Genomic DNA, 13,036 nt, shown 5'->3' on the forward strand with positions numbered 1-13,036 from the left:
ATGAAAGATAAAGTTTACCCTCTCCAAACTGTGGCAAACATTTCCAGAAAAACAAATCACATACTAAATAATAATAATAAGAAATAATATTCACACCCAACAAGTTTCTGCAAAGTGTGTGCTGACATCATTAAGAGCAGGAAGCAAAATGTGTCTGAAATGAAACATTCAGGCAATGCCATGGTTAGGATTTTTATCTTTGTTTGTGCATTTCAAAACAAACAAGAAGTTAAATTATGTTGAACAGTTTGTACAAGTTCCTTTTTTTCTTGGGATAAAAAAAAATGTTTTGGTAAAAGCTTTCGTATGTTTGTCATTAAAAACTGATATAACATACATGAATATACAGACCAGATATGAACTCCATAGCCCATCATTCGAATTTGTTGCACTCATTGTGGCAAGGCAATGTGCTAAATTTGGAGTTCAGCTACCCTGTTTGGGGTATTTGAATTCTGTCTCCAATGTATTAACAGCAACAGATGAGATCTGTGAACTTGACAAGGTAGAAATGGTAGGTTGGGCAGTTTTCAGGACAGTTGATGGGCAAACACAAAACAGAGGTATTAATGGAGTAACAAAGATGAAAAGGAAAGAAGTAGTAAATGGTGCAGGCAGTTAATGTCTGAAAACGCCTGACAGACAATAAATAAATCACAACAAAAAATTGGAAAAATGATAGCAATAGCAAGGGAGTATGAATGAAAAGGAGATTTACAGGTGTACGTTGAGGGAAACGTAGTGGCAACAATCAACTAAATGGTGTAAAGTAATCTCCCAGAGATAGTTTAAAGGTTTGGCGTTAGAAGGAAGAATGCCAAAGTTATGAGCCACTTGCATAGTGGATGATGAGGATAAAGAAAACTGAATAGAACAGATGTTCCCAATTGCCAAATGTGTCAGTCTCCACCGGGAGTAAGGATATGACGCAGGTCACAATCTCACAGAAATGGATACTTTTCTTCTCTATACAGTTTAAGAAGGAACAAATGTGGAACCAACAGGTGATATTTTTGATCAAACAGTCCATTTATCATTTGCTGTTTACTACACACACAAAAAAATCTGCATATAGAGCCCAAGCCTTGGAAACAGGTAGCTTCTTGATTTTTCATTGCACATACAATGTGACAGAAATAGTGGAATCCAATGATGACTTACTTTCTCCATACACACTGAAGGCCAACAGTCATGCACTAGTGATGAATAAAGAAAATGTAACATGCTTCCACAACCGGATGTTGTATGGAATGTTTTAAATACATCACAAATGTGAAGAAAGCAGACAACTATCTTCATCTCATTTAGGGCTTCATACTATTTAAAAATTCACTAAATATTTTAGGAATAAGAACAGAAAACTGTAAAAGTACTACTGATATTTGTTTGTGGACCAACTTTCAGCTGTCATCATGTGAAACTGTTGAAGAGACTCTTGCAAATTTTACTACAGGGTTTGCAACAAAAATAATTCATAAAAGATGCAATGTTTTCCTCCTATACCGTAATATCAAAACTGTGGCAGCAAAAAGGGACAAATTCATTTAACGGACAAGATGATTATTTTTCCCATTAGTAATGTCCTGTCTCTGCTGAAGCAAGTATGTAGAAAAGCTGAACAAATATCTTCTCATCAGATCAACTTCTTTTCATTTCGTTATGTTACATCAATATTTACCCAATTACTAAAAAAGTTCAATATTTATTTTCAAATATACAATTGTCAAACTAAACTGTTGATCACTACTTCGCATTTTCTCTCTCATTTTCTGGAAGCTCAATTTTCTTCTTTTTTATGTAATGCTGAATGCGCTCATCCAAACTATCACATTTTGGCCTCTCAAAGAGCGGCTGGTAAACTTTGCGTTTCACTCCATCAAGAAGGCATGAACTTTGTTCATTTGCATTTTGCTCTATATTTTCTTGCAAGCAGCACAACATAGAACGCACCATTGTTGTTTTAACAGCATTAATTGTCCAAATTCTCTGGAGTTCATGTATCACACTTATTAGTGTATCATTGTCCACTATCTCCCCCATTTCATCAAATTCACAATGGAAGAGATTAAGTGGAACTTCATTAGCAAGACAATACTGAGGTTTCTGTGGGTTAATATCAACGTTTAGTAAGTCCTTTATAACAGTGGGCTCCTCCTTGCCTTGACCAATTAAGAACAAAACACCGACAATGCATCTAATCTGGTGCCAAAGAAATCCTTTTCCTTTTACCGTTAGTACACACACGTCATATGATACTACTTTTGCAGGATCCTCGGAGACAACTTTCAGTTCAATGCTAAGAATTTCCCTTATATAATTGATTACTCCATTCTTTACATCCATTTTACACAAATTACGAAAATCATGGCTACCTACCAGATAGCATGTAGCTTCACTAATCCTCTGTAGATCTAAATTTCCTCTAGGGAAAAAATATTTGTATGTCCTAGATTTGCAATCAAATCTTGCACTGAAGCCTTGTGGTACAGGTGTCCAGGATAGAACCCTAATGTCACTTGGCAAAACACGGTTCAAAAGCTTTGGATACGGTAGTTCTGAGTTAGTGCTTCCTGAGTGTACTTCCTCTTCAGTCAAGTTGCTTCTAACATCTAATGTGAATGCCTGACAGAAAGCACTTACACCCTTATCTGTACGACCACATCGATGATAATTGGCAGTCTCCCTGCTTTCAACAAGGCAAGTTTTGTACAGAGCTGCAAACAGCTCATGTTCAATCGTTTTAGTGCTGTCCTCCTGTGTTGCTAGACCCTGATAATTCCATCCAAGATACAATACTTTCAACATAATATGCCTCTTAATGCAACTTGAAAAATCAAAAGCTCGTTTGCGCTTTGCTTCTTCAATACTGACTGTATTCTCCACTTCACTCAGTCGTTTAGTTAGTGAACACTTTAATTGTGTGTTATAGGCTTCCAACTGCAGAACTCTTGAGATCAGTTCTTCTTTTGACAACTCCTGAAGTTCTTCTTTTGTAAAGGTTTTTCTCTTCTGTTTTCGGGCAGGATTTTGGGCCATTTTGCACCTTTATTTTCAGATGATTTGATTCTGAAAGAAATATTGAAATATGAAAATTAATTACACCTTCTTTACCATTTCGAGAATCAAATCTGTATGGAATATTAACATTCTCTTTAATGAATTAGGAAGGAATACAGTGCTTTCTTGCACATAATCTGGTTACTACATTAATTCTTTGTTATTGCACTTACTTGCAGTCTAAAGACAATGCAAGAAGAAATGGTGGCTTAATGGTTTAAGGAAAAGATTTTTGTGGGCAAGGGGGAGGAGGGGGGGGGGGGGGGGAGTGAGTAAGCAATGAGGAACATATTCATGGTATCACAATAATTTTTGAGCAGCTTATAACAAACAGTTTTCAAACTCAACAGGCAGCAAAGTAGATAACTGGGGGGGGGGGGGGGGGGGGGGGTCAACATAAATTGCCTGGTAAAAAAAGAAAATTACATTCAGTGCAATGAAAACATAGTACAACTTACAGCATCTCAATCCCCTAATCAAATGCACCAAATGGTAATAGTGCACATGAGTATGTAATAAGCTCAGCACTAAGGTGCCTTGTGATTTGGACAGACACGGGGAGTCACACACACATTTCATATTTACTAATTCAAAAGTGACAACAGTGAAACAGATACACCAGCAGTATCGAAAAAGCACTTGTCCATCTGCACGGGTTCAAAAATCCAGATTCGACGATATAAAACAATAAAGTTAAGTTCAAAGTCAGGCCTTTGTAGTCATTGATAATGTGCGACTCTTCACAGTAATGGAAACTGTTTTCACTAAACTGTAACACAGATATCATCCCTGATATTGGATGTATTTTTTTTCCTCACTTCAATGAAACTCAAAGAGGCAGAAGAAAGTGTAGGTTCTCTTCCAAAGACCTTTTCATTCAACCGAGACTTCATAACGAATTTTTCCTTTTATATTCACCTATTTCTGTCTGATTACCACCAACTAGACATTCATTGCTTTCATTTGAATCTAAAGTGTAGTATGATTTCACCATTTTGAATGCTGATCAGATTAAAATATCAGATCTCTGTTTAACTTTATCGACTTCTTCTGGCAGATATTTGGATAACAAAGGAAGGAAAATAAGAGTTTCACAATCTATCAATGACATGGTCATTATGGGAGTGCACAAGCAGGATAGCAGAGGTATAAAGGGGATTGGCTTTGGTATTTTCAAAGGAACAACCCGTCAATTGTGTTAAGTGATTTAAGGGTACCATAGGAAACCTAAATCTGGACAGTTAGAGAGATTTAAATACTACTCCTGAGTATGAGTAAGTGCCTTAAACAATGTGGTACTTCAGTTGATGTTACTGCTTTTCCTGTACATACTATATTGTAAATAGTAAATTTTTATTTTTCTTCCCAATTATTTTACCACCATTCAATATTACATATGCAAGACTTAATCTATGTACCCTACTCAATACTAAAAGAAGTCAATGTTTTTAAAAAACATCACAGTGTCTTCGGATTAAATGTTATCAGTTCTGAGCACAGTCCAATGCTGAACCCAAGGTCTTGACTACCTTATGCGTGCTATTAATACGATATTGCTCTTCCTCACCTGCTTCATGAAAAATGCTATACTCAACTTCTTATTTAACATTAAACTGATTTTCTTTTGAAAATCATACCTCATATCAAAGCAAGTCTTACTAATAGCATATATCTTTCTCAGCTCCAGTATATATATTTACAAGCCAAAGAATAATCTTGTTTAACTGAGTGACCAACCAAGAAACATAATCACAGACACTGTAAATTAAAGCTGTAATTATGCTGATGCAATTTTGTGTTGCTGATTACACTACTGTTGACATGGTGAGCAGACAGCAGCATTAAGCAGTTTGTTTTCATTCAATGCACTGCAGTTTATCAAACACATCAAATTAGTCTCTTACATCGCTAGTGTAGATTTACATTTTACTCTAAAGGGAAAAGAAGATTGAGGTTTACTGTACCGACAATATTTATTCCACATAGTTCCATTTAATTATTTACATTTCATTAACTTTCCATATTATTGGACACTATTTCACTGTCTAAATTTCTGGCAAGCAAATAACCAAGTTATCAGAAAAACTTTTCTCTAAGAGTCATACATTTAGTTTCAAATTACTGTTCGGCTGTGTAACATGTCTGACTGCCAACTGCACTACATTACAGCCATATCTAAGGAACTCCAGAAATTCAAACTTGCATCATCAACAGTAACTTATTACTATGACTCCTTAGAGATTTGGAACCAGAATGTCTTACATGTAGAGAGAGAGGCAGACAAAGCTAACAAACTTGCAGTTACATGTATTATGCCTCTCAGTAACACAAACTATTTCACAAATATTTCATTAACATTGTTCTCCTTTACTTGTGAAGGCATAAGGCTAACAAATTTTTATTAATGATAATCATCCATTATCAGTATCTGATAAGTCATTAACACTACATTCCATCTTTGATTCCTTTTCTTTCATGATAGTACATACAATCAAAACATTCTTGCAGACAAAGTCAGCATTATGGCTACAAAATGCAGTTAATTAAAAATATAACATACCACAGTCTTACAGTAAAAATTTTGTATAGAGCAATTTAAAATCTGGTAATCATCAGTCACTGCAATATAACTGCACACTCTTACATTTCATCAGCCATTTTTCTTACATTTAAAAATACATAAGATATTACATGATCATATCAGCAGAACTACTATTGCCAAATTATTTGGAACTGCTGGAATAAATAGAGGACAAACCATCACAACATTATTGTTTTCCACAGACTAAATTAATTTTGGAAACATTTTTCAATGTATTGTTGTGTGGTGATATAGAATGAGTCCAAAAATAATGGACAATGAAGTAAAGTGCTATTTCAATATTATTATTGATTTTTAAGTTTTACATTAAATAATACACAATGAAACAAAGAAAGTACTGCAGAAATGCAACTTTCAAAATAAAACTTTTCGGCTGAAGAGTAACTTATAAACAGGTTAAATGTAACTTGATTCTCTCTATACATACGAAGGATCCCTATAACACAGTTGTCAGATATTTGAGAATTACTGAAACTTCAAGAAATTCTTCTTATAAAGGCCATTTACTCCATAAATATTATTGTTTGTCCAGCAAATCTTAGGCATTGATTACATTTCATATAAAACAAATGACTGAAACTAATAGTGAATGCACAGTCAATGACTTGAGCTGATTGTCAGTACAATTAACAATCACCATAAACAATTACAATCATTATCTCAATAATAGGAAGTAAAACAACTTAAATATCACTTTTCCATAATTTAATTGTCTTGTCATTTTCTAGTGCTGCTGAAGCAATAATATTTTCTGTTGGATGACATGTTGTGCAAAGCACTACATCTGTATGTCCTTGTAGCTTCTGCACTATTTCCTTTGTCTGGAGATTCCAAATATACACCATATTGTCCTCTGAACCAGAAACAATCCATTTACCACCAGTTACAGAAAAATTAGCAAATATACAATATTTTTCATTACGATGTCCTGTGTATGTTTTCAAACATTTTCCTTTGCTATAGTCCCAAAGCTTCAATGTGTTATCCAATGTAGCTGCAAGGATGTATTTGCCATTTGGAGAAAATTTAACAAATGACACTGGAGGATTGTCATCATCTATCAGTGTTTTCAGGCACTGACCTGATGCAGTATCCCATATTCTGCAGAGGCCATCATAGCTGCTGGACACAATTAGGGAACCATCTCTGTTAAAATGAACAGCACTCACTGGATCTGAATGAGCAGGCAATGTCTTTAAACACTTTCCAGTTCTTACATCCCAGATGCGAACACTCTCATCAAATGAGCCAGAAACAATTAGGTTAGACTGAGGATTGAAGTTACAGCAAAAAACATAATTACTATGACCTTTAAGAGTTTTCAAACACTTTCCTGAACTCAGTTCCCAAATTTTTAATGTTTTATCATCAGAAGCACTTACTAATAACCTACTATCACTAGACCATGATACATCTGATATACCCAATTTATGTCCTGAAATTGTCTTTTCAAACTTTCCGTCATATGCTCCCCAGATTTTGATTAATTTATCAGCAGATGAACTTGCAAGCCATTCACCATTTGGGCTGAATTTTACAGCAGATACTGCCTTTGTGTGACCAGCAAGAGTGAACTTTAGTGCATAGTTAGGTTTCACCCCGGAACTTGCTTTAGCAGATCCTCCTGTTGGATTATTAGGAGTTCCTGGAGTAGTCGTATTGTTGACTCCAGTTTGTGAAATATTTTGCCCCGAGCTTACTGGTACCATTGTAATGGTTTTCAAAAAGTGACAGTTATGTTAAATGTATCAATATCATGTAATGTCTGGAATTCATAATAATCAAATTAGGGGCTGTCTGCTCAACACACCTAGTCCACTATATGCACTTGCGAAGCAAACTACAGCGTAACCCTCTCAGTAGTGTTGACGCCTTGCAGGAACAGGAACAATTCTGAAACAATTACAAGTTTCTTTGTTAGCAAATACTTTGAAATACTTTGCACCCTGGTGTGTGTGTGTGTGTGTGTGTGTGTGTGTGTGTGTGTGTGTGTGTGTGTGTGTGTCCACTCTTGTACAAAACACACCAATTTGTTCTTTCTAAATGAGTGATGGGTGAGAGGCCGTAAAATGAAAGTGAATATGATACCTGAAAATCCTGGGTGCAATAATAATAATAATAATAATAATAATAATAATAATAATAATGGAAGGAATAGGGGTAATCACTCTCCTATAGTTGAGATGATGGACAGTGCACAGGCACCTAAAGAAGAATGAAATTATTGCTAGGCTTTCAGACAATGTCCTTCCTTGGAGATAAACTAACAAGAACACATACAAATGCATGGTTATATTAGCTCGAACACGCAGTTGTACTGCACCACCAAGATGACGCAACTATGTGTTATGTGTACGAATGTGGGTTTTGCTAGTCTATTGTGAACAAAAACTTGGTTAATTTCAATTTTCGTTACGAACTTGTCACCTGTTCAAACACACAATTATTCGGCGAGAGGCTGACTTTACTCCTACCATTGTTTAAAATGAAAGTCAGCAACACGTATCTGGGAATAATATTACATTAATTAACAGATTGTCTTCCATTAGGAGACCAGAATGTGCTCAACAACCACGATATAACTTTCGAAGTGATAGAGAGCAGCAATCAGTAGTAGTTTCCTTTCTAGCTTTATTAAAGCAGAACTAGGTTTCGAATAGTAACTAGCCTTTATCAATGCAGTATTTCAAAGTTTTTATGCCTGCCTTAGTATGTCTACACCTGCTGTTTGAGATCCTGTCACAGTTCATTCCAGTCTGTTATTTAATTCACAATCCCTATTTCCACATGTGTGCCACTTCCATACATGATAGCTTGATACAAAATTTGTCAGTAAAAATTATTTACCTTTAAGAGGACATCACTGTTCTGTCCACCAATAGTTACCTATTTCACTTCATCTATATATAAATAAACAAGATTCCTCTTTGTCTGTTGGGAAATGAGAATGCAGTGCTTCATATAATAATTCTTGTTGATTTCAGTGTAAATACTGCAGCCTTTTTACCACTATGCATGATCCATGTATACAGGCAGCAAGAATTCTTCTTTATTCTTACACAGGCTTAATGAAATGTGTACATATAGCTGACAATGCCCTCTTAACGAAAAATGATTCATATTGATGCACATCAAGTTGACAAAGGCAAACAAGCTGACTGTACAATGCTTTTTAGCAATACAACAGCAGACAGCTAGAGACCAGATTTCTGTGAACAGCACTGGTGATTAAAAAAAAGAGGAAAATACTAAGCTCAGTTCTAGCAATGAAAAAAAGATGGTAGCTGATCATGTATTGTATACACGATAAGGTTCGTGGACCTGATATGAGTAATCAAAACCAACACAAGAGTGCAAAATAAAATCACAGATGGAGCCAACTGATGAATGAATCAATAGTAACTATCTAAGCTGCTATAACCATAGATGATTTGAACAGTTATTACTATCTGTATCTGGCTGACATCCACTTTTGTATCGGGATAATCATGAATCTATGTCAAGGGAGACAGTAGGTGGGTGGTATACAACATGTGTCTCAGAAGAAGCAGGGCTAGAGTTTATTGTCTTGTCAGAAACCAAGCATAGTTGGGAAAGGATAGGGGAATAAATCAACCAAAGCCTCACTGAAGTAATTGTTATGGCATTTGCCAGAGGTGCTTTCTGAGAAAAAGTTATTTTAATGCTTTTTGGGGTAAATGATGTTTTCTGGTTATTATCCAATACTTGCAGATATTTACCTTTATTTTTAAACAAATATAGGATGTTGCTGGTAAGTAAGTCTTTCCAGTGTCTACAATAAAGTAATATTTTTACATAAATTAATGTAACTGGTATCTATATATGTTTGTAAAATAGAACTGACAAAGGCTCCACGACAGTCTTCACTTGTTTGAAATAAATAAAGATAAAGCTGTTTTGTCTGGCATCTCACAATTCCCGTTACAAAGATTGGCACTTACGACTGTGTCTAGCCAATGGACTATTAAGAGCAGCACTGACACATAACTCTTCCAGTACCAATGTATTTATCATAACATGTAGTGCCAAGGAGGATTGAGGAGGAGAGAGGGGTGTATATTGTGCCCACGACAAAAAATTTTATAATTCAGATTTCTTTAACTTTTATTGACCTTTATTAACAAAATATTGTATAATATGTAATAAATGTCCAAAAATTGTAAATATCTTTTAGCACGCTCTACAAAAATGCATTTAGTATTTTTCACTTTTTTCCATCACATGAGTTTATTTAGTCTTATTTTCTTGAGCAGCATCTCTCTACATTGGTAGTAAAAGTCATTACAGAGTTATTGAAGAAACTTCATTATAATTAAAAAGTATTACAGATATTTTAGGTAAAACACAGCAGTTTACATTACATAGCTTCTGGGATAACTTATTCATCCCTTTCTTCAGGCATGTCTTCGCACTTGGAACATGCAGCAGTTTTCTTGCTGTGTTTATTGTATGTGTATCTGTTACAGTTGTTACAGATAATTGTTGTTTTGTTCACTTTATTGTATTTCACTGCTTTTGACTGGCTTTCATTACAACATAAAAGACACCTTCCCCGTCCTCCTTCAGCTTCCTTTGCAGCAAACTTCTGTTTGATACTCCATCTGAGAATATGTCCCTCAGTGAAGCCATACAGTTCTGGAATCCTCTAATATTCACTGCCCTTTCTTCACTGTATGATTTTGTGAATTGTAGTCCAAATTCGTGAAGAAAAAGTCATTGCTTATTAGATTTCATCTTATTCCCCTCTGAGAAGCTGCACAGAAACAATGTACAACCATTCAACGTTGCTATGTCCACAAAAGTATAGAAAATAGATCGCAACCACCTTCTTGTAGCCCTTTTAGTTGGAAATTGACTCACCCTTTGATCAACTGTGCCAATGCTGCCTTTAAACTCATTATAATACAAATTTATGATTGTTTTCTTCTTAGTGTCAGTATGTGAACCAAGCGCAGCATCATAATGTTGAGTCAACAGCAACGGAAGGCTTTTTATTTTTATTATTTTCATGAGTGATATATGATACAACTGTGATTGGGATGATTCCAGTAATAGAATCACGCAACGAAAATTTACTGGAAAATAATTCTCTTCTTGAGTTGTCTTTCAGTTCTTGAGGAATATGCTTCCTATTAGCTTGCAATGTTCCCACAAGTGAGCTTGTGATTCATCCATAAATCTTTGGCCAAATTAACTGAAGTGTAATATATCTCTGTCTGGTGGCTTTGCATCCTGAATTATGTGTAGGAACAACCAGATGTTCCACTACAGCTGCAGCTGAATTTGATTGTTGTGGACTGTCATTTTTCCTCCCCGGATATGGGTCCACACTGAGAACATATCTGGTTTTATAGTCTGTGAGCATTGTACGTATACCATACTTTCCAGGTTTTTCCTTAATGTAGACCTTGAAGGGACACCTACCAAGAAACAATGACAATATTTCATCAACAACAGTGTACATACCTGCAGAATAGAATCTTGGTAGTAATTCATTCATTTTATCAAATACTTCTCAAATTGCAGCAAACTTGTCATATTTCCTGCTCTCTCTCTCTCTCTCTCTCTCTCTCTCTCTCTATCCTCAAATTTTACTATTTTAGTATGCTCATGGTCTCTGCTTCTACTCATAGTAGCAGAGTAAACAAACCTTCTGTAAGTGTTGGACCATAAATCGGGAACAGGCGACGGTTATCTCTAGCACTGGACAAAATGGCACTGAATAAGAAGTAACAAGAAACAATCATAAACCCAAGACACATGAATCACTTTTGAGATCATTGTTGCTACCCACACAGAGAAATTCAATGCCCAGAGGATTTACACTGCCAAAATTTTTAAATTTAAGGAATAAGGCATTCGTTGTCAAGTCACATCTACTACTAAGGAGGTAGACTTTATGACGAGTGCCATTAGACTAACATTAAGTTTTGATGAAAGAATTTACACATTTATAAAATCAGATGAAGGAAATAAAAAACAATATTTTTATGAGAATTTTAGAATATGGAATACCAATCTAAGTTACAATATTTACAAAAGGTTGGCTCAAAGTACCTCCTCCTCCCCCCCCCCCCCCCCCCTCTATTACAGAGATACAGAAACCACAAAACATCTAGAATATTGAGCAGATGGATACTGTCCCACTACAAAGTTAGACATTTTACTTATCTCACTACTATGAGGGGTTCAAAGATTCAGGTTGGAGGCATGCGAGGGCAGATATTAACTGTGTGCGAGAGCAGATATTAACTGTTATGACACAAACCAGAAAAGAGTTTCTTTGTACCCGGACCACTTTCAACCAACTCCTTCCTTTGCTAGATTCAGGGTTCAAAGATTCAGGTTGGAGGCATGCGAGGGCAGATATTAACTGTGTGCGAGAGCAGATATTAACTGTTATGACACAAACCAGAAAAGAGTTTCTTTGTACCCGGACCACTTTCAACCAACTCCTTCCTTTGCTAGATTTCACACCTAGGTTCATTCCTTGGTTCACACAATCATCACTTCTGAAATCCATTCTACTTTTGGGAAAGACTCTGATTAACTGCAAGGAATTATATCAAATGTAAGGATAAAAGGTATCTGTGAATTCTTAAGTATTGTGGCCTGAGCACTCTAACTCTTTTTCCCAGGTAAACAGAAAGCATGCTCACTTAAGTGACCTGCAGGAAGTAGCTAGGACTTGTGCTATGTAGGACGTTCTGTGTATAGCTGAACTTGCAATTCGTTGGATATAGATGTCTACTTTTACCTTGAGATTTAAACTGATTTTCAACTCTGCAGAGGGATATTTATATACCCAATACATCTGCTTTTGTGAGAATGCCAAAAAGTTGAAGTGGAGAAAGGGTCTTCACCAACAAAAGAATTCCAAAAGCCAGATTTAAGACATTAAGTATTTGTTCGGCTATCGCCAGTTATTGTATCAAATTGATCTATAATTTTTTTTTTAATTAAAAAAAAAACATGTGTTGCTACATTTTGACTGATTTTACGTTTTCAAATTCACACTATATTTAACTTCTTATTATTTTCAGTGGTAGATATTTCAATGGGGTATGTCGTGCTTTCTTACCAGCTCCCTAACAAACACTTATCAAACAACATAAATTTTTACCATCCACCAATGCCTCACTTCTTTAAACAACTCCCCAGAAGTGCATTTGAATACATCAAGGGACAGATGCCCTGGTGCTATCGCTGTAACTGAAGCACAGAAAGTAATAACAAACAATTTTGGTGGTAGTTTTCATTTGACGTTTAAACAGAAAAATATGGCCATCACAATGACATGAGGGCATGCTGAAAAATAATGCCTCCAAATTTTATATGTGAAAACCCTTAAAGCTT

The 13,036-nt window shown here is 35.6% G+C and overlaps 2 protein-coding genes across 5 annotated transcripts in view; both read right to left on the minus strand.

The window, feature by feature from the left end:
• Positions 1-287: 287 nt before the first annotated feature.
• The window catches only part of LOC126457819 (tRNA pseudouridine(38/39) synthase), a 28,225-nt gene continuing 15,476 nt past the window's right edge, over positions 288-13,036 (minus strand). For all 4 annotated transcript variants that reach the window (XM_050094442.1, XM_050094441.1, XM_050094443.1 and 1 more), the window contains exons 2-3: positions 7,470-7,552; positions 288-3,066 (exon numbers count right to left, since the gene is read on the minus strand). In XM_050094442.1, coding sequence (XP_049950399.1) covers positions 1,744-3,036 — 1,293 coding nt within the window. In that variant the 5' untranslated portion in view covers positions 3,037-3,066; positions 7,470-7,552 and the 3' untranslated portion in view covers positions 288-1,743. The remainder of the gene's footprint in view (positions 3,067-7,469; positions 7,553-13,036) is intronic.
• LOC126456329 (WD repeat-containing protein 5-like) lies at positions 6,343-7,368 on the minus strand. Its single transcript, XM_050092079.1, has one exon. It carries the CDS (start codon positions 7,366-7,368, stop codon positions 6,343-6,345), a length of 1,026 nt encoding a protein of 341 aa, XP_049948036.1.

The sequence above is a fragment of the Schistocerca serialis genome, chromosome 2, assembly GCF_023864345.2.
Source record: "Schistocerca serialis cubense isolate TAMUIC-IGC-003099 chromosome 2, iqSchSeri2.2, whole genome shotgun sequence".
NCBI lineage: Eukaryota > Metazoa > Arthropoda > Insecta > Orthoptera > Acrididae > Schistocerca > Schistocerca serialis.